General features: G+C 44.7%; 1 protein-coding gene across 2 annotated transcripts in view; it reads right to left on the bottom strand.

The window, feature by feature from the left end:
• GAB3 (GRB2 associated binding protein 3) overlaps positions 1 to 26,882 on the bottom strand; it is a 77,539-nt gene that overhangs the window by 26,690 nt on the left and 23,967 nt on the right. For both annotated transcript variants that reach the window (XM_026703071.2, XM_026703072.2), the window contains exons 2-3: positions 25,000 to 25,303; positions 3,572 to 3,788 (exon numbers count right to left, since the gene is read on the bottom strand). In XM_026703071.2, the coding sequence (XP_026558856.1) occupies positions 3,572 to 3,788; positions 25,000 to 25,303 (521 nt within the window). The remainder of the gene's footprint in view (positions 1 to 3,571; positions 3,789 to 24,999; positions 25,304 to 26,882) is intronic.

Raw genomic sequence — 26,882 nt, 5'->3', positions numbered from 1 at the left:
TAAATGAATCACTGCAGTTGTTAAGTTAGTGTCACGGTTGTTAAACGAATCTGGTTTCCCCATCGATTTGGCTCATCAGAAATCGCAAAAGGGGAGCAACATGACCCCAGGAGAATGCAAGCGACCGTCTCAAATGTGAGTCAGTTGCCAAGCACCCGATTTTGATCACTTGACCATGGGGATGCTGCAAATGGTCGTAAGTGTGAAAAATGGCCCTGTCTCTTTTTTCAGTGCCGCTGTACCTTCGAACAGTTGCTAAATGAACTGTTGTAAGTCGAGCACTGGATGTAATTACGTTACAGATAGGTGTTTTACATTCACCGGTAAGGAAGAACCTTGAAAACTCGAAGAGAGATTTGGGGGCTAAAACATGCTTTGAAGGTGAGCTGATCCTTCCAAGTTTCTGCTGTTTGGGACACCTAATTTTATATTTCTGTCTTCCTCTAGGCTCAGGGGTGTCAAACTCGATTTCATTGAGGGCCACAGCAGGGTTGTGTTTAACCTCGGGCGGGCTGGGGGGGGCATGGCCAGTTCGACATTATTTATGTTGGGGGGGGGCACCTGTGGTGGCCAAGTGCTAAGGCGGGACTTCTCTCAGACGTTTCCTCCCTCTCCTTAGAATTTCCTTCCTTCCTTCCTTCCTTCCTTCCTTCCTTCCTTCCTTCCTTCCTTTTCTTTTTTCTTCCTTGCTCTCTTCCTGTCTTTTCTTCTTTTGCTTTTCCTTTCCCTTTCTTTCCTCTGTCCCTTTCTCTTTTCCTGTCCCATGCTCAAATGCAAAAGGGGAAATATTTCTCCTTTTATTTAGTTTTTAGTTTGTTTTGTGAGCCCTCTGCCAGCGAAAAAGGAGCCCGGGGACCCTGCATGCGGCCTCCTCGGGCCCCGTTTTCAGCCACAATGGCTTCCTGCAGCCCCCTGCCAGTGAAAACATAGCCTGAGGGCCATACATGCCCCCCTCCCGGCTCCATTTTCACTGGCAGAGGCACCATGGGCCGGTCCTTCGCTGTTTCCATGGCAGCCATGAGGGCTGCATCTAAGCAACCCACAGGCTTCATTCAGCCTTGAGTTTGATACCCCTGAACTAGTTACCTTTTCAACTCAACTCATTTCTGTCCATTGGGACCCACAAGGATGTCAAATCAGGCAAAATGGTGGTTTCTCAGCATAATTAAACCAAGGTTTGTCTAAGTAACTTTAAGATGTGTGGACTTCAATTCCTAGAATTCCAAAGCCAATAGGTTAAAATCCACATTTCTTAAAGCATGCTCCTTGGGGAATTCTGGGAGTTGGTATTTATGCTCCTTAAAAGTGACCAAGTCAATCTATCGTCATCAAGCAAACCCATTATTTGTTATGGGGCCTTTCTGCCAAAAACCAGAAACAAACATCCAGTTTTCAGCAAACCCTAACCCCCCACCCCACAATAATTTCAGTCATGTCATTGTAGGAGGCTGCAAAGAGCTGTAAATGCCGGCCAGATGACAAAGGCCCAAAATGGGGTCATGTGACTACAGGAAAGGCAGCTGTTAGAACTTCGGAAATGGGTTCTATCTTTCGGAAGAATCGGTCCTACCTTCGAATGGTTACCAGCTGTAATTCAAAGACTACCTTATCCTTTTTTCCAGGCTAAAATAATGCCACTACCAAAGAAAACAATGCCACTCACAAAGAAAACAAACTATGTCGTTTTACACAAGCATCTCAGCAGCGGCAGTGCAAAACTTTGACTGTGTCTTGTTGAAAGGATGGAGAGGTTATTGTTTATCTTTATTTTGTCTTTATTTTTCCCTATACTGTAATTTTATTACTTGTAAGCCGCCTTACTGAGCAGTGGCTAAGACGCTGAGCTTGTCGATTAGAAAGGTTGGCAGTGCGGCGGTTCGAATCCCTAGCGCCGGGTAACAGAGTGAGCTCCCGTTAATTGTCCCAGCTTCTGCCAACCTAGCAGTTCAAAAGCATGTAAAAATGCAAGTAGAAAAATAGGGACCGCTTTGGTGGGAAGGGAACAGCCTTCCGTGCGCCTTCGGCATTCAGTCCTGCCAGCGACATGACCACAGAGACGTCTTCGGACAGCGCTGGCTCTTCAGCTTTGTAAAGAGATGAGCACCGCCCGCTAGAGCTGAAAACGACTAGCACGTATGTGTGAACCTTTACCTTTTTATGTCGCCTAGAGTTACTGTGAGCGAGTAGGTGGCTTTGTAAATTTTCTAAATAAATAAATAAACTGGAGCCACAAACAAGCAATTTCCAATTTGTTCCACCAGTCCCAGGATTGATTATTTATTTGAATCCTGCCTTTATTATTTTACAAACAAATTCAAGGTAGCAAATATATCCAACACATCTTCCTTCTCCTCTTTTTCTCCTAACAACCCTGTGCGTAGTTGGCAGAGAGAGATTGGCACAAGGTCACCCAGCTGGTTTCCATGGCTAAGGCAGGACTAGAACTCATTGTCTCCTGGTATTTGGGGCAAAGTCACCCAGCTGGCTTCCATGGCTAAGGTAGCGCTAGAACTCACTGTCTCCTGGTGTTTGGGCAGTGGTGGGATTCAAAAATCCCAGCAACAGGTTCACTGCCTGGTTGCTGGGTGGGCATGACCAGGGTGAATGTGGCCTACCGGAACTTCCGGGAGGGCTGTTTTTCGCCATCCCAAACATCCGGAAGCCTCCCCTGGGCCTCTGGGAAGGTGAAAACAGCCTCCCCCAGGCTCTGGAGGCCCTCCGGAAACCAGAAACAGGCCCGTTTCTGGACTTCCCGAAGGCCCGCTTTCCCCCCCTCCCGGAGCCTGCACACGTACCCTGCATTTAACTTAATCAAAAATGGGCCACATGGGGAGGGGAGGGGGGCGAGGCCAGCTGGTCAATTGAAATACTGGTTCGATGAACCAGATGAAACTTTTAACGTCCAGTTCGCCCAAACCGGTCCCAACTGGTAGAATCCCACCCCTGCATTTGGGGCAAAGTCACCCAGCTGTCTTTCACGCCTAAGGTAGTGCTAGAACTCGCTGTCTCTTGCTGATTGGACCAATATCACCCAGCTGGCTGTCATGCCTAAGGTGGGACTAGAACTCACCGTCTCCTGGTGATTGGCCCAAGGTCACCCAGGTAGCTTCCATGGCTAGGGCGGGACTAGAATTTCCATTTTCTACTCTTGTGCCTTAACCATTAGGCCAAATACCTAAATCACCCCAAGTTTAAGAACTACTATACTTAAGTATAATTACCTGTACTCCCAGTAAGCTTCAGATCAGGCTATGGTATCAGTTAGAATAGATCTCTACCTTCGTATAACTTCAACAGGATTAGAAAAAGGGACTGAGGCGAACCATTAACAAGGCGGGACGCTCACCTTGCGGAAAAACCCTTGCTGAGCTCCAAAACATAGGGAAACAAAAATCACATTTTACTTAGGACAGATAAATTTGACTAAGCCACCAATCATGGTTTAAGTCTCACAGAGCTCATCAGTTCTACGGAAAAGGCAGCTCAGAGTTGTTTCGTTACAAGATGGGCGGCAAATTAATTGAATAAATAAGTAAATAAATAAATCTGGCAGCCAAGAGCACAATTCTACCTAACATGGCTGAGTTTTCCAGTCTCACAGTTGGATAAAAAGAGATAGTCAGGCAGAAAGACAGATTCCGACTCGCTGGCTGTCTCCTCAGCTGCTGCTGCATCGGTGCTGGCATGGTCGGAGGTGAGAGACGGGTTGGCACTCCTCAACACGTGGGCAGAAATGGCCGGAGAAGGTTGCGGGGAAGACGTCGTGTGGGACAGGCTGTCCCCTGAATCTGCAGCAAAGAAAGCAAAAGCTGGCTTAGGAGGGATCCTCAGGAATTGTGTAGGATTTTCCTCTACAACAAAGCCTGGAGGGTTTGCAGCCTACATTCTTTATCCTTTATTGCCTGCTGTCTGATGTGTTGGAATCTGTTGGGACAAACATGGAAAATGAGGTCAGGGTTTGGAAGACAGCCTATCCTTCCAGGCCAAATTGGGCTGAAACAATCAATGTGTTCCACGTTGTTTTCTTTGTTGCCCAAAGTTTTTTGGAGGGGGGGGCGGGGAGAAGGCATCAATCATCTTGGCTAACTTGAAAAGAAGGCCTCTTAAAGACACACGTTTCAGTTTTTTGACACCGTCTGCCACCAACTCCACAGGGGTTTGCTGGCTCTCAGGCTTTGAAACTTGGATCGAGGTCTCCACAAGGCAGATTAAAACAAAATCAACAGGATGCAACTGAAGTATTGTATCTCCGCTGTGTGTGCAACCTATGTAACCATCATCCTGACTTCGTTGACTATGACTTGCAGGTATTCCTGGTTGGGTGGGGGAATGGCTTCTAAGATTACAAAAAGGTTGCCAACCTTTCCACTAGATCTGTGTTTCTTAACCTTGGCAGCCTGAAGAGATGTTGGACTTCAACTCCCAGAATTTCCCACCAAGCAAGTTGAAGTTTGCATATCTTAGACCATGCTGGCCAGCAAATTCTGGGAGTTAAAATTCACACTTCTGAATGCACGCTGGTTGGGAAATTCTGGGAGTTGAAGTCCAGTTAAAGCATGCTGGCTGTGGAATTCTCTAGATGAAATTTTCTGATTGTGATATAAAAGTACCCCTGCAGATGAATTTATTAATAGTATAACAGTAAATAAAGTCCCTTTCAGGGACAGGAGGTATTCCGATTTGGACTGGTGTGAAAGAATATAATTTAAACCGGGAAAGTCAGAATATACAATTGCAGCAACCGTCTTAAAATATGTACGGACTTGTTTGCCAAGGAACGGATATTATGTGTAGCACTTTCAAGACTGTGTGTTTAAGTCTTGCTGGTAAACCAGTCACAAACTGTACTTTTCTTTTGGCCTTTACAACTCGTGTCACTTTCCACCAGTGGATATGTAGATGTACCAAAGGTGGTTAGGACATTAAAACTCTGACTCGGACATATAAATATAAGTCCAGGGACAGGAGAGGTACAGAAAGCCACCATATCAACTCTTTTGAGATTCCCACAATAAGTCCACAAAAACAGACTAACAGATGGTGGATCAAACCCTTAATGGTATGTGCAGTTCTGGGAAAGAGACACACACCGAGACACACACCTTGACACACAGAAATATTATTCTCCAACACTCACATGTTCACACATTCGTCGTAGGCAGTTTCTTCTTTACATTTTATGCAATGGTGAACTCTCCATTTCAGGCTATTCCGATCAACAAATGTTGATGCCTTAAGACAAGGGTCTCCAACTCCCGGGTCTGTGGACTGGCACCGGTCAGCAGCAAGCCACAAACCAGGCCACGCAAACAAGCAAAGCCCCATCCGCAAGATGCAGGCACGAAACCAAGCCCCCTCCATTCCGTGGAAAAACTCCTCCATGGAACTGGTCCCTGGTGCCCAAAAGGTTGGGGGCCACTGCCTAAAGAAACCCACAACACCAGGATTGACAGCAGTCCCTGTTTTTATAGAGACAAGGATCTACATTGACACACATATGACAGCTGGTGAGATTTAGGGTTTAAGGTGCTGGACTAGGAGTGGGAAGAAAACTAAACATATGAATAACAATTGCAGGAATTGGGTATGTCTAGTTTAATGAAAAGAAGGACTAGCGGTGACAGGATAGCAGTGTTCCAAAATCTCAGGGGCTGCCCTAAAGAAGAGGGAGTCAAGCTATTCTCCAAAGCGCCTGAGGGTAGGACAAGAAGCAATGAGTGGAAACCATTCAAGAAGACAAGCAACCTAAAACTTAGAGGAGAAATTTCCTGACAGTGAGGACAATTAACCAGTGGAACAGCTGGCCTCCAGAAGTTGTGAATGCTCTATCACTGGAGGCTTTCTAAAAAAAGTATTGACAATCACTTGCCCAGAATGATATAGGGCCATGATGGCAAACCTATGGCACAGGTGCCGAAAGTGGCACGCAGAGCCATTTCTGCCATCACGCAAGCCGTCACCCAGAACTGATCCACTGCCCATGCACGCGCCCCCCGCCAGCCAGCTGATTGTTGGGTATCTGCTGCACATGCATGGGGGGAGATGCGCGCGGGGGGTGGTGTCATGCATGCACGTGCAGAGGCACGCGGCACAGAGGAGGCACATGTGGATGCACAGGGGGTGGGGGGACATGTGTGCATTGCATTTTGGGTGTAGACACATGTGCACGTACGCATACTTTCAGGACATGACGACGAAAAGGTTAGCCAGCACTGGTCTAGGGTCTTCTGATTGAAAAGGATTGGTCTAGGACCCTGATGGTGAACCTATGGCACGGGAACTGCAGGCAAACTTAACTCACTGCGCATGCGCATGCCTCACAGCTGATTTTCGGACAGTTTGAGGCCTTTTTTGGCTTCCCAAAGGCTTGAGGAAGGCTTCTGCAGGCCGAAAACTAGCCCCGTTTTGTCACTTTCCGTTTTTCCGAAAATACCGGAAATGATGAAACAGGCCTAGTTTCTGGCCTGCAAAGCCTGCAGAAGCCTTCCTCAAGCCTCTGGGAGGCCGAAAAAGGCCTCAGACTGGCTGAAAATCAGCTGTGAGATGCAGTGCAGGTAAGGGAGTGGTGGGTGGTGATTGCGTACGCATGCGTAGGGGGTGGGGAGCGCATTGCCTTCTGGGTGCTGGCACGCGAGCGTGCAAGCGTGCGCACAATTTTTGGCACAGGAGCCCCCAAAGGTTAGCCGCCACTGGTCTAGAGACTCCAAGCTCCCTTCAACTTTGTTATTCTAATTCTGAAAGTAACCTTGATTAGGCGCAGGAATCAGCTGGCTGACTCTGATCCATTTCAGACCCCTGACAGGGTTGCAGTGGATTGGAGGATGGGGGTATTTGCAGGAGGAACAATCCTGTGATAGAAGGTGGTCTGGATTCCCAGGAAAGAGGAGGTGCTTTCCAGAGGAGCAAGAGATAATGCAGTTTAGATACTTCGTACGAGAGAAAGAGGATGAAGAGGGCTCCTTCCTGATAGTTCCCAGGGTTATATTTTATGGTGCAAGTAGTCTGCTAGAGACAGATTTATTTCTGTCTACAGCTGAGGAACGTGTCCAGCTATTGCAGCAAGACAAACCATTTTGAGACATAAAACTTCAGCTTCGATTGTGTGATAACAGCTGTCTATAGGACTTTTCTCTTCTCTCTTCTTCCTAACCATTTTCTTTTTGAAAGGAAAGTGGTCACCAAAAAAAGCCCCCTCCCAAGCTCCCCTGCAAGGGTGAGAAGGTCCTGTTTCTCACAGCAGTGTTCAACCGACAATTGAAAGATAAATAAATTTAAACGTTTGTTATGGAAAGCCACCAGGTGTTTACACTATGTAGAAATTCGACTTCCCTAATCTGTAAACATTAGAGAGGAAAAGAGGCCAAGATATTAACCAAAGCAACATTTCCAAGAAGCAGAGTGTTTATATTGTGGGAAGACATTACTGTTGAAAAATGGGCAGCCAAACACTTGCTCCAGGTGTTCGAGGCACTCTTTCAAAAAAGCTTCAAAAGTACAGAAGTGATTTAAGCCAAAAACCCAGCAATTGTTTTGCAGAACCTGGGGGTCAGTAGGTAAAGGTCTTCCTTGTCCAGTCATGTCTGATTGCACAGGGGAAACATTTACCTTTACCTATTGACACCCAGGGGGGTGCCCATCTCTGTTTCCTAACCAAGGGAGCCAGTCAGAGGTGGTATCCAGCAGGTTCTGACCAGTTCTGGAGAACCGGTAGAGGAAATTTTGAGTAGTTCAGAGAACTGGCAAATACCACCTCTGACTGGTCCCGCCCCCATCTATTCTCCGCCTCCCGAATCCCAGCTGATTGGCTGGTCTCCTTTTGTTGCCCTGCACAGGAGAATGGAGCTGGAAAGCAGGTTAGCGGGGTGGGGAGGGAATGGAGATTTTGCAGTAACCTTCCCCCAGGAATGAAGATGGAATGGAAATTTTACTGTATCCTTCCCCTGCCACGCCCACCAAGCCACACCACGCCCACCAAGCCACGCCCACAGAACTGGTAGTTAAAAAATGTGAATCCCACCACTGGAGCCAGTGTTGTCTGAAGATATTTCCGTGGTCTTATGGCCAGCATTGACTCCATGGCGAGGTGCACAGAACGCTGTCACATTCCCACCAGAGTGGTACCTATTGATCTACTTGCATTTGCATGCTCTCAAATTGCTGGGGAGAGTGCAGAAGCTGGAATGAGGACGGGAGCTCACCTAGTGGTGGCATTCTACCGGTTCGGCCTGGTTCTACAGAGCTGGTAGCAGCGATGAGCAGCGGAGACCAAACCGGTTGTCTCCGTTGCTCTGCTGTTGGGCCCCCCCGGGCTCCCATACTCACATTTATCTGCTGAATTTGAAGTGCAGCTGCTTTGCACGGCACAGAAGAGTGCTGCATGGCACTCTGCTGAAGCGACTGGGATCGTGCAGGCATGCAGGCTTGCAGGAGGTGAGTTAGAATGCCTTTGCACCTGCACAAACGTCTCTGCACCTGCGCAAAGGGCGTGTTTGGCGTGCGCGTGCACGCAAAGTGTGTGCACGCATGCAAAGCGCACTCACCAAGCCACGCCTACAATTTGAATCCCACCACTGAGCTCACCCCTCGGGTCTTGAACCCAGCAACTTTAACTGCTGACCCACTATGCCCCGGGTATCAATTCCCTTATAATGTTCCCAATCCCACAAGACTTCCAAAACTCATTACATTTCAGCATTCTCATTACAGGAGGCTAGAAAGTTCAGTAATTTGAGTAACAGATTCCACGGTTTTCATACAAAAGCTGACGAAATTTCAGCATTCTCGCACATTGCCAAAAGCTCACGTTACACAATCAAGGTTTCAACTAGGTACACATCTGAAGTATAATTTGCTTTGGCGGGCTGAAAGGACGGTTGGGGATTGGCAAAGTGACTTATGAGCAGTTTTCAGATGGGTTTGCAGTAACCCCACGTTCAAATGATCCAAAATCAGATGCTAGCAACTGACTCACATTTATGACACTGGCAGTATCCCAGGATCACATGATTCTCTTTTATGACCTTCTGACAATGTTCTGACCCAAACCTTGTTCCAAGGAAACAAACACGAAACAGAGGTAACAGCAAAACCTTTTAATGATTCTTTACAAATTCTGTTCCTTCACAGTTAAAAGGCTATTTCAAACTAATTGTCTCTGATAAGAACGAGCCTTGTCAAGGTTGTGCAAGGCTGCCAGGAACACTAGATAAAGTTACTAAGAAATATTGCAAACACAAAGAGTCTCCAAATACCAACCAAGATAATTCGAATGTCCTCAAGGCTTGAGGGCAAAAACTTCTTTGCTTCCTGCAAAGAACTCCGGTTTCTCAGCTGGCTTTTATCTCTTAAGGGAGGGGCCATTACCTTGCAGTCTTACTCGCGAGTCGCCTGTGCTACTGCAGCTGCTCTTTCCTTTGAGCAGCCCTGCACGCACATACACTGGGCACAGGCTCCTCGGAAACCTCTTCGTCACTGCTGCCAGCCTCCACAATTTCCAAAGGCAGCATTCCAGTCCCTGATGGCCTTGACCCCATCCCTGCATCGCACGCAGGCCCCTGATCTGAGTCCTCGCTCTCCAAGACCTCACCTGTACGCACCTGCTGCCGGCGAACCACAACAGACAAGGAAAATCCATGGGGGAAGCCAGGTTCGCTTTACAACGGTGTGGCTAACTTAACTGCAGTAATTAATCACTGCAGTTAAGTTAGCCACACCGTTGTAAAGCGAACTGAAAATGTGGCAAGAAAGGTTGCAAAATGGGGGTGAGGGAAACTCACTTAACCACCGTCTCAGTTAGCAACAAACATTTTTTGGCTCAATTGTGGTGCCAAGTCGAGGACCACCTGTATTCATGACAAGGTTTCCAACTGAAAAACAGATCAGTCCCTCTGACCAGCAGATGGCAATATTCATGTTTCATAGCAAAAGGAATGTTTGTCAAGACAGATGTCTTCCCCTGGCAACATTTTCATGTGTTACCATGTGAAATACTTGTCCAAACTTATCTATAGGTCTTTCTCAATCTGATGTCCCCACCTAGGGATTTTCATTGGCCAGGCATATTTCCATTGGAAAGGCATCCAGGTTGAAAAAGGTTACCTAGCCATTAATCTCTGCATCAACGCTTACAAAAAGACCTGCTCGCTCCTATCTACAGGCTCAACTGGTTAGAACTCGGGGCGGATTTTTCTGTCTGCTTTTTCAAAGTTGGCAGATCAGCATTCAAGCCATCCGTGGTGCTGAAAAAGGCAGACAACCAAGACTTTCACTGGACTTTCCTCCCACCCTCTAAACCCAGGGGTATCCAATCTTGGCAAAATATAAATATATGTGGACCGTCAACTCCCAGGACTCCCCAGCCAGTCATTGAAATCCATGGGTCTCAAAAGGTGCCAAGGTTGGCCAACCCTGATCTGAAAGTCCTTTCTGCACTTGAAACTGATATGAAAGAGAGTGGCCATAGCAATAGCATTTAGACTTGTATACCGCTTCAGATTGCTTTACAGCCCTCGCTTAGCAATTTACAGAGTCAGCATCTGGGTCCTCATTTTACTGACCTCAGAAGGATGGAAGGCGGAGTCAACCTTGAGCCGGTGAGGATCGAACCGCTGGCAGTCGACAAGGTTAGCTTGCACTGCTGCATTCTAACCCCTGCGCCACCACGGCTATTCTGATAAGGCTGTGCTGAGTCAGCGAGTTCTATAAATTTTCTCAATGAAAAATTAATAAACCTGCAGCTACCAGGCGCTGTCAAGGTATTTTGGATTATAGCTCCCATTATCCCCAGCCAGGAGAGACAGTAGTGGTGCGATGCAGGCTGCCATCAAAGAACTTGACCGTGGTTTTGTTTTTTTTGCTGGACATCCTCCAGATGTTCAATCATCTCACATCACTACTGTTTATTCTGATTAAGGATAAAGGGTGCTATAATGCCAAACTTCTGATGGCGCCCGGTAGCTGCAGGTTTATTAATTTTTTTCATAAAGAAGATTTAGATAGGCACCCAACTTACTTGCAGTGACTCCTGGCATGGGCAGCTTATCAAAATAAAACTGCACTACAAAAGCCAATAAAAAAACCACCTCTCTGGTGACAACAAGCAAACCAAATACTTGCTGGGCTTCGTATCACCCAGGAGCCCCCATGTCTTCAAGGCCTTTAGAAAGACTGTCAAGGGGAGGGGGGTGCAATCTTATTTCCGCAGGCCACTGTATAGGAAGTGAGTGACTCAGATCCAACTTTTTGAAATCAATGGGAGATTCGACATGGTCATCTTGTTTTGCCAAAATAACTAAATCTGCATCCATTCTCTCTTGCAAATTCCACTGTCGTGAGCGGCCATCTCTTGAGCTTCACATTTGCTAGTCTGCCATAAACTATGGGTGAAGGGAGCTGGACAGAAGTGGGGAACTACCCGCTGTACCTTCTAGATCAGGGGTGTCAAACTTGATTTCATTGAGGGCCGCATCAGGGTTGTGTTTGACCTCGGGGCCCCCCGGAAAGGGCGTGGCCAACTCAATGTCACTCAGTTTGGGGTGCCTGTGGTCAGGGTTGGGATTGAAATTTTTTAACAACTGGTTCTGTGGGCGTGGCTTAGGTGGTGGGCATGGCTTGGTGGTCATGTTATTGGCTGGGGGTGGCCAACTCAACATCACTCACATCGAGGCACGCATCTCCTCGCCTGGCCTCTCATGACTGTGGGGATGCTGCAACAGTCGTAAGTGTGAAAAATGGTCATAAGTCACTTTTTTCAGTGCCATTGTAACTTTAAATTACAAGCAAAGTACCAGCAAAGGAGGGGAAAAAAACTCTGGAGAAGTTCCTGAGACAGGAAGTCCAGAGTCCTGCCAAGAATGTAATAAGGGTTAAGGGAGAGGCAGTTTCTGTAAGCAACACCAGAATGTTTCCTTCCTGCCTTTTTTACAGGATTAGGCCAGTAATTACTTCTAACAACCGGTTCTCCGAACTGCTTAGAGTGTTAATAACCGGTTATCGCGAATAGGTGTGAACTGGTAGAATCCCACCCCTGCCTGTGGTAGCTCAAGAGCTCTGCCAGCAAAAACAGAGCTCTCTTTCCACCTGCAGCAGCCTCCTGCAACTCCCTGTCAGTGAAAATGGAGCTTGGGAGCCCCGGATATGGCTTTTGCAAGCTCTGTTTCTGGCTGAGATGGCCTCCTGAAACCACCTGCCAGCAAAAATGGAGCTCCCTTTTCCCACTAGCAGAGGCACCATGGTCCAGTCCTTCATTGTTTCCAGGGCGGCTTCATGGGCCGGATCTAAACACCATGCGGGCTGGATCTGGCCCGCAGGGCTTGTTGTGGTTCACCAGCAGCAGATGTGGATGGCTGAGGTCTTGGAGAGCGAGGACTCAGATGAGGGCCCTGCGTGTGATGCAGGGATGGGACCAGGCCATCAGGGAATGGAGTGCTGCCTTCGGAGATTGTGGAGGCTGGCAGCAGCAATGAGGAGATTCCCGAGGAGCCTGTGCCCAGTAGGCATGCACACAAAGGGCTGCTCAGAGGAAAGAGCAGCTGGAGCAGCACAGGCAACTCATAAGTAAGACTTCAAGGTAATGGCCCCTCCCTTAAGAGATAAAAGCCAGCTGAGAAAATGGAGTTCTTTGCAGGAAGCAAAGAGGTTTTTGCCCTCAAGCCTTGAGGACGTTTGGAGTATCTTGGTTGGTGTTTGGAGACTCTTTGTGTTTGCAATATTTCTTAGTAACTTTATCTAGTGTTCCTGGCAGCCTTGCACAACTTTGGCAAGGCTCGTTCTTATCGGAGACAATTAGTTTGAAACAGCCTTTTAACCATGAAGGAACGGAATTTGTAAAGAATCATTAAAAGGTTTTGCTGTTACCTCTGTTTTGTGTTTGTTTCTTGGGACAAGGTTTGGGTCAGGACAGGGCTTGAGTTTGACATCGCTGTTCTAGAGATGCCATCTTAAGGTCAGAGCCCTAGGAATGGAATTCAATGGCTCACCAATCATCCCGCCGTTGAAGAGACAGTTCCCAAAACAATTTATTCAAATATAATTGGGACAATTAGGGACCCAGGGGAGGAGAAGAACTGATCAGGGAAAGTTAACTTTTGGCACACGCACTTCTGTTCCGGCTTTGCTATCCTGTAAACCACTTGGCTTTTAGGGTACCTTTCACTGCAAATGGAGTCGAGGGTGTTTCTTGCCTAAAGAACCAACTCAGAGCAGGACTGGCATCCATCCATTCCATCTGGCAGACGTGACTAATACGCTTCTATTCTCCATCAAGGTGTCAAACTAATCTAAACCTTCTATGTTTCATTATAGCCAAAGCAATCATTCCAGCTTGCTGCACTTAGATTAAGCTCCAGAGTATTCTAGCTTGCATAGTCATTGGCCATTGATTGATGGTTTTTCATAAATGTGGAGCAGGCTGAGAAAAAAAAAACAGTCCATCAATTAAAATCTGTCTCATCTCTAGACTGCTGTCTCCAGATGCTGGCTATCAAAGGACCTTGGGAGGCCATATGGATTTCACCCATCTGTCTCGGAGCTATGGTTAATGGGGGAAAGCATCTAATGGCCTTCTGAAATACGTGAAGAAAAGACGCAGTGCCATTTCAGATGAAACTGGCAGAGCCGGATTCAAATCTCCTGAGACACACAGGCTCGAGCAAATGATCAGCTGAGTCTCCAAAAGAAGAAAGAGTAAGCAAGGCATTAAATACTGACCTCCAAAGCTCCTTGTTTGCATAATTTATGGCGAGACACTCAAGACTTCAAGCATTAATTCAGAGAATCTGTCAATCAGTAGAGAGTTGTGAATGCGATGGCAGGATGTTGCTTGAAGTCAGCTCAGGGATTGCAAGCGATAATTTAGTTATCCATGTTTTGTACAGATATTCCTCAACATACGACCCAACTGGGAGGAGAAACTGGGTTGCTCACCAGGGTGTAAGTGAGTTGCACCTGATTTTTATGATCTTTTTCCCCATGGTTGTTAAACAAATCACTGATGTTATTCTGGTTCACCATGTGGCCATTAAGTGAATCCTATGGGGGTTTCCCCCATAGACGCCACTTGTCGGAAGCCAGCTTGCAAATCACGTGACCCTGGGACGTGGCCACCATTTTAAAATTCATGGTGATTTGGCTAAGCACCTAAATTTTGATCGAAGAACCATGGCGATCTTTGGATGGAGTTTTGGAACTGGTTGTAAGACAACTTTTTTTTCTGTGTCCTTTCGCAAATGGGGATTTTGCTAAACCAAGTGAGATTAGAAGGTGAGAAAAGGATCGGAAAGACAAGGATGGGGCTGCACGACCCCCCTCCTCTATCTGGCCTTGCAGGCCTGGAAGAAAACATGAAGGAAGGTAGGAAACAGGCCATGAAGCTTGAACTTGGAGACGGATTTCAAACAAGAGAGGTAATTCATGGTCTCAAGACTGCAGGAACCTGAAAAATTGCTTTTTGGAGTTCCCCGGTTCCCTTCTGACCACAGTGGTCCAAAATCAGCCTTGGCTTTCACTGCCTGAAGCAGATGAATGAAGGAACGAGCTAAGCTATTATGTAGGTTTAAGCATTTGTTGAAAGTCCAGGAAAAATGAAGCATTCCGGCCCTGGCCATGTAAGATCTAGCCTCATCCACTTTCTGTCATCCTCCCAACTGCAACTGTCACCACACCCCAAATGTTGTGCAGCGACTTGGCCGCAAAAAGAACAACTTTAAAGAACAGTTATGTAGTATTACAAATTATTATTTGCTTCAGTCCAGGAAATTAGGTTTCTAGTTTCTATCTCTTTCTCCTTCCTTCCTTCCTTCCTTCCTTCCTTCCTTCCTTCCTTCCTTCCTTCCTTCCCTTCCCTTCCCTTCCCTTCCCTTCCCTTCCCTTCCCTTCCTTCCTAGTGATGCTCATGCCAATTTTCCCCACAACAACCTCCTATGAGGTGAGTTATGCTGAGACAGGAGGACAGACCCAATGTCACCCAGCCAGCTTTTATGGTTCAGACAGTACTAGAACTCCCAGTCTTTCTAGCATGCGCCTGCACTTTTGGATCAGTGTTGACGCTTGACAACTGCCTGGACTAGTCCTTACAGTTTCCTTGGCAAGATTTCAAAAGTGCCTGCCCCCTTTTCTGATTTTTAGCTCAGCATTCTCCATTATTCCAACATGATGAACTTTCTATTTTTCCTTCTTTGAATTTCTTGCCTGGGATCAAAGACAAGCAGCAAACATGCAAATTGAAACAGAAGGTAACTGCAGTCAAAAGTCCTGCAAAATTATTAAAATTGGGGCAAGACTGCTATGGAATAAAAGCCTTGTCCAAAAGCACCTTTGACACCCATTTGAACACCTATGAATAATAACAAAATAATAATAACTAGAAGTCAGCACAGGTTTGTTAAGAATAGATCATGCCAAACCAATCTTATTTCATTCTTCAACACAGTGACTAAATTAGTAGACCAGCAAAATACTGTGGTCATAATATATTTAGATTTCAGCAAGGCATTTGGCAAAGTAGACCACAACCTACTTCTTAGTAAGCTAGAAAAAGGTGAAATAGATGGCACCACCACTAGATGGACTCACAACTGGCTGGCAAACTGTACTCAACGAGTAGTCCTTAATGGGTCTAAGTCTACATGGAGGGAAGTAAGCAGTGGGGTGTCACAAGGTTCCAGCTTAGGCCCAGTACTCTTCAATATCTTCATTAACAACTTAAATGAGGGAATAGAAGGGGAACTTACTCAATTTGCAGATGATACTAAGCTAGCAGGAATAGCTAACACCCAAGAAGATAGGCTCAAGATCCAGATAGATCTTGACAGACTAGAACATTGGGCCATATCTAATAAAATGAAATTCAATGTAGAGAAAAGTAAAGTCCTACACTTAGGCAAGAAAAACCAAAAGTACACATATAGACTGGGTTGAAACCAGGCTCAATAGCAGTAACTGTGAGAGGGATCTTGGAGTCTTAGTGGACAACCAGCTAAATATGGGTCAGCAGTGTGCGGCGGCAGCCAAAAAAGCCAATGCAATCCTAAGTTGCATTAACAGAGGGATACAATCGAGATCAAGTGAGATACTAATACCACTCTATAAAGCCTTAGTAAGACCACACCTAGAGTACTGCATCCAGTTTTGGTCACCACATTGTAAAAAAGATGTTGAGATTCTAGAAAAAGTACAGAGAAGAGCAACCAGGATAATTAGGGGACTGGAGACTAAAACATATGAAGAACAGTTACAGGAACTGGGCACAAGAGAAGGACCAGGGGAGACATGATAGCGGTCTTCCAATATTTGAAGGGCTGCCACAGAGGGGGCGGTGTCAACCTATTCTCCAAGGCACCTGTAGGCCAGACAAGGAATAATGGATGGAAACTGAACAAGGAGATATTTAACCTGGAAATAAGGAGAAATTTTCTGACAGTGAGAACAATCAATCAATGGAACAGCTTGCCCTCGGAAGCTGTGGGAGCTTCATCAATGGAGGCTTTCAAGAAGAGATTGGACTGCCATTTGTCAGAAATGGTATAGAGTCTCCCGCTTGGGCAGGGGGTTGGACTAGATGACCTACAAGGTCCCTTCCAACTCTGATTATCTGTTAACCTTGTCTTACCTCTTGGTAAATATTGAACAAAGGTTGCAGAGTTTTGGCATGGCTAGTCTATGGAAAAGAAGGACGAGGGGTGACGTGATAGCAGTGTTCCAATATTTGAGGGGCTACCCCAAAGAAGAGGGAGTCAAGCTATTCTCCAAAGCATCTGAGGGCAGAACAAGAAGCAATGGATGGAAACTAATCAAAGATAAAAGCAACCTGGAAGTAAGGAGAAATTTCCTGACAGTGAAAACAATTAATCAGTGGAACAACCTGTCTCCAGAAATTGTGGGTGCTCCATTCCTGGAGATTTTTAAGAAGAGCCACTTTACCTGAAATGGTATATAGGGTTTCTCGGCTGAGCAGGGGTTTGTACTAAAAGACTTCCAAGCTCTATTCTGAATTTGGAGGGGAAAAAAAATCTGATCTTAGCACAGCTTCCCTTCAAGACAAGCTCCTTGGCCTTCATCAGCCTTCTATTTCTAACGGGAGTTCTTCCTCAACCTGCTCTGGAGGATTTAAGGTGCCTCCACATTCATATTCACGCCTCATCCACAGCACTTTAACAATGTGACTTCAGTAAAGAGGTTGCTCAGAACAACCGAGCTGAGATTTATCCCAGCATCCCTCCAATTAGCACATGCTCATCAGCAAAAATGAATTCCTCTCCGACTCTGCTCACCTCTGAAATTGGACGCCAAAGACAGAACTCGGGGTCCTGCTGCACATTTTCCCATGAGCCCGATAATACGACTGAAGCTCTTTAATGGCTGGTACAGCAGCTGCAGGCAATGAATTATGTATGTCCAATTTCTAGGAAGCAGCCTAAAAGGGCCATATTCCTTCCCTCTCTTGAACAGAAGCACAATCAGCAAAAACTACACATGGGAGTAAAGTTACAGCAGAAAAGAGAGGAAAATAAAGACATCTGGGGGGCGGGGGGAAAAAACCCAGATTTTTTTTATTACTTCTGAAAAACAGAGCAGAACCCTAGGAAGGCTCAGTGTCTCTAGAGATTCTCAATCACCCCCAGGTCATGGTTGTCCCCAAAAGTGTTTTACCGAAAGGTAACTGGACTTTCTTGTTTTTTTTTCTTGGAAACATTTCGCTTCTCATCCAAGAAGCTTCTTCAGTTCTAATTAAAACAAAATGTTTTCAAGAAAAAAGCAAGGAAGTCCAGTTGTCTTCTGGAGAAGCACCTTCAAGACATTGAAAGGCTCCTTCTAGGGATTATTTAGCGTAGTTCTTTTAAACAGACTGTGAGCTCCACTTAAGCTGCAGCTACTTGGAGATAAAAAGCAGGTGGCTCGCTAATAAATCCAGAGCAATAGTATTTGGATCTCCCAAAATAGGATGGTTGTGAAAATTGGTAGCCTCAAAGCTGTGGAGGCCTCCTTCTTCTTTGAAGTAGCTAAAGCCTTAGTAAGACCACATCTAGAGTACTGCATCCAGTTCTGGTCACCACACTATAAAAAGATGTTAAAACTCCAGGAAAAGTGCAGAGGAGAGCAACCAGGATGATTAGGGGACTGGAGGCTAAAATATACGACGAACGATTGCAGGAACTGGGCTTGGCTAGTCTAGTAAAGAGAAGGACCAGGGGAGACATGATAGCGGTCTTCCAATATTTGAGGAGCTGCCACAGGGAGGAGGAAGGGGTCAAGCTATTCTCCAAGGCACCCGAAGGCCAGACAAGGAATAATGGATGGAAACTGAACAAGGAACGATACAACCTGGAAATAAGGAGAAACTTTCTGACAGTGAGAGCAATCAATCCATGGAACAGAAGTTGCCTTTGGAAGTTGTGGGAGCTTTCAAGAAGCGATTGGACTCCCATCTGTCAGAAATGGTATAGGGTTTCCTGCTTGGGCAAGGGGTTGTGCTAGATGACCTACCAACTCTGTTAATCTGTTAAAGTTGGCTCTTCTCATGTCTTCCATGTCTTCTCATTTCAGGCCAAAAACATATGAAGCTGTTTCATACACCCCATAATATCTTAGCATCATTATAAAACACAGAAGAAATCTTAGCCAAAATCTATAAAAACAGCAAAACTCCCAGTCTTCCACATTCTGGATCATCACCCATTTGTCATTATTCCCCCAAATGTTAAATTCTTTCCTCCCAGCCACCAAAGGCTGCCTTGTTCCTGCTTGGAGGTTTGTTTGTATTGTTTTTTTGGTATCTGTGTTGTGGTCAAAGATGAGCCCATAGACTTATTCAACCAAAGGACCTAAGTATTTTTCTCTCTTCCAACTTTACTTAGAGGTGTATATTTCCTTCAACTGTACATGCATGAATTTTATCGTTGTAACCACCCACCAGCATAACCAGGAAATGTTAAGTAAATGCCTTGGGAACAGTCTATTATATGTTCTCTGAAGAAAGTTTCTTCTACAGAATGACTTCTGAAGATTCAGAAGACTGAAGTGAGATTTACCTTACGGTTGAAAGAACTGGATCTGGCCTGGAGTAGATCAAAATTAAGTGCCTTAGATTTGAACTCTAAAGCAAATCTCTTCTTTTCCCTTATACATTAAGAAGATAACAGAATAACAGAGTTGGAAATATTTCAGCCACACTTTAACAATAGCAATCTACACCTCTTCACAGTGCTTTCCAGCCCTCTCTAAGCGGTTTACAAAGTCAGCCTATGGCCCCCCAACAATCTGGGTCCTTGTTTTACCCACCTTGGAAGGATGGAAGGCTGAGTCAACCTTCAGCCTGGTGAGAGTTGAACTGCCAACCTGCTGGGAGCTGGTGATCAGCTGAAGTAGCCTGCAGTATTGCACTCTAACCACTGCACCACAACGGCTTTAAATTCTTTCAGATCGTAGCTGAGTTTCTGAACCAAGAAGGGTCTCCCAATGTGTGCAACTTAATATTTCTTTTTCACTCCCAAACCAGAACTATGAATAGAGTTGGGCCTCCCTTCCTAAAATGAATTAAGCTACTGGCAACATTCAACAGAGCAGGTCTCTATGGGTATCCGGGGACTGTACACACAAGCCTCTTTCAAGGAGTAATGACAACAGGGGAAGTTTAAAACATTAGCTGAGTAAGGAGTAGCACCGGAAGGTGCAGCTATATAAGGACATATTCCTGGTCTGGAATCTACATGAATCTGCCATGTAGCAGGATTCTCTATGACCACTAGATGACAGCAAAGACACAGAGATGTCTAACAATATCTCACTGCTGCCATCTAGTGGTCAGTTCAGCCCACACAGCTTAGTGGTCAGCTCAGCCCGCATTAAAGCAGGCAGTTCTTTGCTACTCACTTCCATCCAGCCGTTCCTCTCCACCTACTGCACAATTCTAGGTAAATCCCTATGTTCTTTGTGGACGTGCACCAGCCCCACAACAGACCTCAACCAAGTTTGATTTTTAAATAAGAGAATGCGCCAACAGGCTCTGCTGTCCTTGACTACTGATATCACAGCCTGGGCCCCTGAAATCACCCAGTGATTGCATTACCTATTTGAGCAAACCTATTTCTGCAAAACCCAGGAATACGCTGGGCTAAATGCAGCTGACATTTGGTGATGTCCTCCAACTCAATAAGCAAGTTAAAGTGGACTTTAGATTTGATCTGCTTCAATAATAGCACCAGAAGATTAGCTTTAAGATTCTTTCCCCCGCTTTAAAGACACTGAACTATTTCTTGCAACCATCAAGCCATCTGTATGATGATTCATTCCAAGCATATTTTAAACAGAGAGCAGAAACAAAAAGTACTTAGTGCTAATTTCTTTTGTTTTTGTGTTTTTTTATTGGAGATCTTGTCTCCCTAAAACCACGTGCCCTGCTTAGCAAAATTTCGGTTCTCCAGCTTTCAGACAGACAGAATAAGACATTGTCTCAATTTTTTTTTTTCCAAGGGTGCTTTCAACAGACAGATGCCAAACTGTCCGCCCTCTCAAATATTTCCTCCTTTTTTAAACCCCTCTGGATTATCCTGCTCAGAGAAGAGGGAAAGAAGGATGTTAAATATACTAAAATGCTAAAGGCTGGTTTTAAAATGCAACTTTTCACTAGAATGAGATAAGAATCAGATTCTTTGCTTCCATGGAAAATGCTGTCCACATTTTCTTTCCTAATAATACCCTGGCTTTAAGGAGCCAAAAGTCAGGAAATTCCCACTGGAAAAAAAAAAAAGAAATGCTACATTTCTGGGTAAAAATAACAATAACAGAGTTGGAAGGGATCTTAAAGGTCTTCTAGCTCAATCTCTGGCTCAAGCAGGAAACCTTATATCATTCCAGACAAAACACTGGAGGTTTTTAAAAAGAGATTGGACAACCACTTCAGACAAATGGTTGTCCAATCTATTTTTAAAAACCTCCAGTGTTGGAGCATCTACAATTTCTGGAGGCAAGTTGTTCCACTGGTTAATTGTTTTGACTGGCTTGAAATTTCTCCTTAGTTCTAGGTTGCTTCTCTCCTTGATTAGTTTCCATCCATTGTTTCTTGTCCTGGTGCTTTGGAGAATAGATTTGACTCATACCTTCTTTGTGGCAGGCCCATTAATATTGGAAGACTGCTATCATGTCTTTTCTTTTCACTAAACTAAACATTCCCAATTCCTGCAACCATTCTTCGTACGTTTTACCCTTCAGTCTCCTAAATCCGATTTTCGTCTTTTCTTAGATGTTCCTTGCCGAAATTCTGTTTCTTTTATATCACAGAAGCATCAACAATTCCTTCTGTGTTGCAGGTTTAAATTAACATCCTTCTTCATAATTAGCCCATTGATACAGAACAGTTTTTCAGTGGAGTAGACATCAACCATATTTTCATGCCTTCACCCAAAGATATACACTGGTCAAAATCTTACAGGATTTCCAACATTTCTTTCTGATTTGTGTCCTTGTTTTAAATCTCATGAACCCACAGAAATCTGGAAAGATTTCAGTAACTTTTAACATTACAAAATATTATTAAATTTTGGGGTTCTACAAACTTCATCCCATTATTATTGTCTTGTGGTTGATTCCTTACTTATCTGGTTCTTTACCAAAGCCAAATTACAGAGATATTTCACTAGAATCTAAGAATCTAAAAGAAGGTATTTATTCTTGCCTGAAACTGTATTCCTTAACATACTGCAATTTTGTTTGATTTTTCACTATTATATGCAACATTTGGGTGAGATTGAACAATTAGAGAAGGGCTTCACCGAATACGGAGAAATGAGAATTCAAAACGATAGAGTTCAGTTCACATAGTAATTTAACAATGTGAAATCAGGAAAACTGCCTTTCATTTCATCCCAGCCCTTCACCTTATACCATCTTAGAGAAAAAAAATAGTTAATTATTATGATCATTTGCTGCTGCCTCCTGATCAGATGCAGTAGAGAACTGAATATCTTTTGTCAAAAAAATGCAAACAAGGAGGGACTATCAGAGGTGTAGAAGAGATGCCATCACAAAATTCTTCTGTTATAGGATACTTTCCAATGTAGAGCACAAGTAGTTCTCGCTTAGAAATTACAATAATTAGGATTGGTAACTCCAGCATTAGATGAGGGAATAGAAGGGGAATTTACCAAATTTGCAGATGATACTAAGCTGGCAGAAATAGCTAACACCCAAAAAGATAGGCTCAAGATCCAGATGGATCTTGACAGACTAGAACACTGGACAATATCTAACAAAATGAAATTCAATGTAGAGAAAAGTAAAGTCCTACACTTAGGCAAGAAAAACCAAACATACACATATAGACTGGGTTGAAACCAGTAACTCAATAGCAGTAACTGTGAGAGGGATCTTGGAGTCTTAGTGGACAACCAACTAAATATGGGCCAGCAGTGTGCAGCAGCAGCCAAAAAAGCTAATGCAATCCTAAATTGCATTAACAGAGTGATACAAACGAGATCAAGTGAGATACTAATACCACTCTATAAAGCCTTAGTAAGACCACACCTAGAGTCTACATCCAGTTTTGGTCACCACATTATAAAAAAGATGTTGAGACTAGAAAAAGTACTGAGAAGAGAACCAGGATGATTAGGGGACTGGAGACTAAAACATATGAAGAACGGTTGCAGGAACTGGGCCTGGCTAGTCTAGGGAAGAGAAGGACCAGGGGAGACAGGAGAGCAGCCTTCCAATATTTGCCACAGAGAGGAGGAAGGGGTCAAGCTATTTTCTAAAGCGCTTGTAGGCCAGACAAGGAATAATGGATGGAAACTGAACAAGGAGAGATTTAACCTGGAAATAAGGAGAAATTTTCTGACAGTGAGAGCAATCAATCCATGGAACAGCTTGTCCTCGGAAGTTGTGGAGCACCATCACTTGAGACCTTCAAGAAAAGATTGGATTCCCATCTGTCAGAAATGGTGTAGGGTCTCCCGCTTGGGCAGGGGGTTGGACTAGATGACCTACAAGGTCCCTTCCAACTCTGATTATCTGTTAATACTGTTAATTAGGCAACATAGTTAAGTAAAACATCATTGAGGCTTGTGACATCAGTTCCGACTTGGTCATCAAGTGAGTCATTACAGTCATTAAGTGAGACAAGACATGAATGTGATTGCAATATTAATTCTAGCTTCTCCCCTGGCTCTGCTTGTCAGAAGTCAGCTAGCAAATAATGACACTATGACCACAGGATGCTGCAAGAGTCATAAATAGAAGGACTGGCCTTAAAGTTACTTTTTGGATGTCATCATAGCTTCAAACCGTTGTTAAATAGGACAGCCGCAAAGTGAGGTCTACCAACTGACCAGATGCAACAAGGCATTAGAGACAGTCCTTGACTTACAACAGTTCATTCAAAGTTACAACGACACTGGAAAAAAGGTGACTTATGACCATTTTTCACACTTACGACCACTGCAGCATACCCCATGGTCACTGTGATCAAAATTCAGATGCTTGGAACCTGGTTCATGTTTATGACCGTTGCAGTGTCCTGCAATCAACATTTTCCAACCTTCTCCCAAGCCAAGTCAATGGGGAAAGCCAGATTCACTTAATAACCAGGTTTACTAATTTAACAACAGCAACGATTCACTTCACAAGAAGTGGCAAGTAAAGTCATAAAATGGGGCAAAACTCGCTCAACGAATGTTTCACTTAGCAACCTACATTTTTCGCTCAATTGTGGTTGTTAAGTCGAGGACTACCTCTACTTATAATTGAATGTCAGCGCTTAACTATTACAAAGTGCAAGACAATTTCTATGCCCTTTTTTTGGAAAGAATGGGCGCGCTTGGTTGCTGTGTTTTTGCGCTGAGATTATCTTCTGAGAGCGTCCCCCACTTTTGCACGTGGAATCCAGAACGTGCAAATAATATCACGCAATTATTTTCCTTCCTAATGTTCCCAACTGGCGGAAAGGAAAAAAAAGGAGCCATGGAAAAGGAGATTAAAAAAAAAAAACCCTCACAAGCTACCAGCAAACAAAGCAAATTGGATTTATCAAATTGTGGTCCTCTATTATGGAAACTACCCCAACCAACATCCTATTTCCCAATGTACAATGATACAGTATTTTTACTGCAGTGCTTCCTCCCTCTAACAAACATGTCAAAATGTCGATTTCGGGAAGGACCAAATTAACTAATTCTGCCAATCAGCCCGCTGGATGAGGTTGCTTGGGAGAACGGGAGATTTCAAACAATCGTTCTGCGATGATTTGTTGGTCTGTAAATATTTCACTCTGCCGATCTCGCATGGAATTCTCCAAGCATCCGTTCATTTGTGCATCCATGCGTGCAGCTTATCTGCCACCTCAATCGGTAGTGGGATTCAATTTTTTTTACTACTGGTTCTGTGGGCGTGGCTTGGTGGGCATAGCAGGGGAAGGATACTGCAAAATCCCCATTCCCTCCCCACCCCACTAGCCTGCTTTCCAGCTCCCTTCTCCTGTGCAGAGCAACAAAAGAAGACTCAGCCAATCAGCTGTGGGTGTGGCTTGGTGGGTGTGATGTTCTGTGGGCGTGGCTTGGTGGGCATAGCAGGGGAAGGATACTGCAAAATCCCCATTCCCTCCCCATCCCACTAACCAGCTTTCCAGCTCCCTTCTCCTGTGCAGAGCAACAAAAGAAGACCCAGACAATCAGCTGTGGGTGTGGCTTGGTGGGTGTGATGTTCTGTGGGCGTGGCTTGGTGGGCATAGCAGGGGAAGGATACTGCAAAATCCCCATTCCCTCCCCATCCCACTAACCAGCTTTCCAGCTCCCTTCTCCTGTGCAGGGCAACCAAAGAAGACCCAGCCAATCAGCTGGGACTCAATGGGAGGCAGAGAATAGATGGGGGTGGGGCCAGTCAGAGGTGGGATTGGCCGGTTCTCCAAACTACTCAAAATTTCCGCTACCAGTTCTCCAGAACCTGCTGAATGCCACTTCTGACCTCAATCCATGAACCGCTTCCAGGAGATTTGAGCTTTCTCGCCCCACCTACCTGTCCCGTCTTCCAAGTGTCCGAAGTTACAGATCTGGGTTATGTGGTGGATCCACACGTGCATTTCCTCTTCCGATTTGGCCACCAGGTAGAAGGTGCGGTAGGTTGTTTTCACAACAAAGACAAAGTTATTCTGGAACTCCTTCTTGATCAGGTTGGAGCCCGAGTGCTTCACCACTTCACACTCGTTCAGATCGATCACCCGGATTGGCTTCTTGGAATGACTGTTCCGATAATATTCCAGCACGTCGGGGTTGCCGCTCATCCGGCCTTGACGTAACACGAACCAGCGTTTCCGCCAAGCCTGAGGAATAAGAAAATAAGAATAAGAAAATAAGAATAACAAAAATGATTGAAAAAAAGAGAAAGATACTCCCTTAGTCCTGACCATACGGTTTTTCTACCTCTGGGCTCTTCCAGAATCTTCCAGAATATGCAGGTAGTTCTTTTCTAGGACCATAATCGAGCCCAACACTTCTGTTGCTAAGTAAGGCTATTGTTAAGTTTTGTCCCATTTTATGACTTTTCTTGGCACATTTGTTAAGTAAATCACTGCCGTTGTTAAATTAGCAGCATGGTTGTTAAGTGAATCTGGCTTTGTTATTGACTTTGCTTGTCAAAAGGTCGCAAAAGGGGATCACATGACCCCAGGATGCTGCAACTGTCATAAATGTAAGTCACTTGTCAAGCATCCTGACGTAGAGTAAATCATGTGCCCATGGGGATGCTGGAAAGGCTGTATCTGTGAACAACGGTCATAAGTCACGCTAGTTTGTTTAGTGACCATTCAAAGTTAAAACAACACTTTTTCAGTCACTAAATGGTCACTAAACAAACTAACATGTATTATCTGTACACTGTACTACTAAAATCCTCATTGTTATAACCCTTAACTGGACAAAATAGCGTATCATGGAAACACTTTTTGAACTAGAATATATCAAATGGGCTAACTTATGGAATGTGTCCAAAATCCAGGACCCAGGACACCCGAGGGAATGAAATTTGGGGAAGCTGTGGCTGCTTCAGTGAAGTCACATGATCTTCACTTTCAAAGTTCCATGACAGTTTCCCAGCCACTTTTGCAATCCCTTCTCTTCCTCCCTTATCCAGCAGCAGCCACTTACCCAGAGGAAGGAGAGAGGAGGGAAGGGAGATTTGTGATGCTTCTTGCCTGATTCCCACAAGGAACCTCAATGGGGAAACCAGCAGGAAGTCAGAAGTCACTGCTGCTTCCATTGCTTTTTTTTTTTGCCAATCCTTGGTCATTCTGTTTAGGTTCATCTCTGAAATGATGACCCAATGAGGCATCTAGTCTCTACCGAAGTTCAATTGCTTATGCGACAGAAAGTGGACAGTTAAACACATTAAGAATAACGGCAGGAGCTCTACTTAACTAATTTAAATTAAAAACACTGAATTACAATTGAAACAGAATTATATGGTTTCCCTAGCCTCACCCCCTTGTGGAGAAGTAGACTTCCACAGGCCATTAAATGCCAAGCATGTATTCAACTCAAAAGGGGCTGTGCATATTTATTACCCAAGGTGTTTAACTAGAAAGTCTTGAAGTCCAGGACTTTCAACAAACAAACAAACACATTTGTGTCTTTATTTACATATTTATTCCTGTATTTATAGTCTGCACTTAGCAATCTCTCTCAACCTCTTCCCACTGAAATAACAAGACACCGTCAAAAACACTGCATCATCAGTCAGAGAAACAATTTGCCAACAGCAATAAAAGAAGAGTAAGAGAGAGAAAGGGAAGATGGGGGTTCTAGAATCCAACACTTGCTGAACAGAATGCACAGTGAACACCTCAAAGAATCCCAAAGTTTGTGTAAGCCACTAAGTCTTAAAGAAGAGCAAAGATAAATTTA

This window comes from Pseudonaja textilis, chromosome 12 (genome assembly GCF_049901715.1).
Source record: "Pseudonaja textilis isolate UNSWEBS1 chromosome 12, rPseTex1.2, whole genome shotgun sequence".
Lineage (NCBI taxonomy): Eukaryota > Metazoa > Chordata > Lepidosauria > Squamata > Elapidae > Pseudonaja > Pseudonaja textilis.
This window is presented reverse-complemented; position numbering and strand designations above follow the sequence as displayed.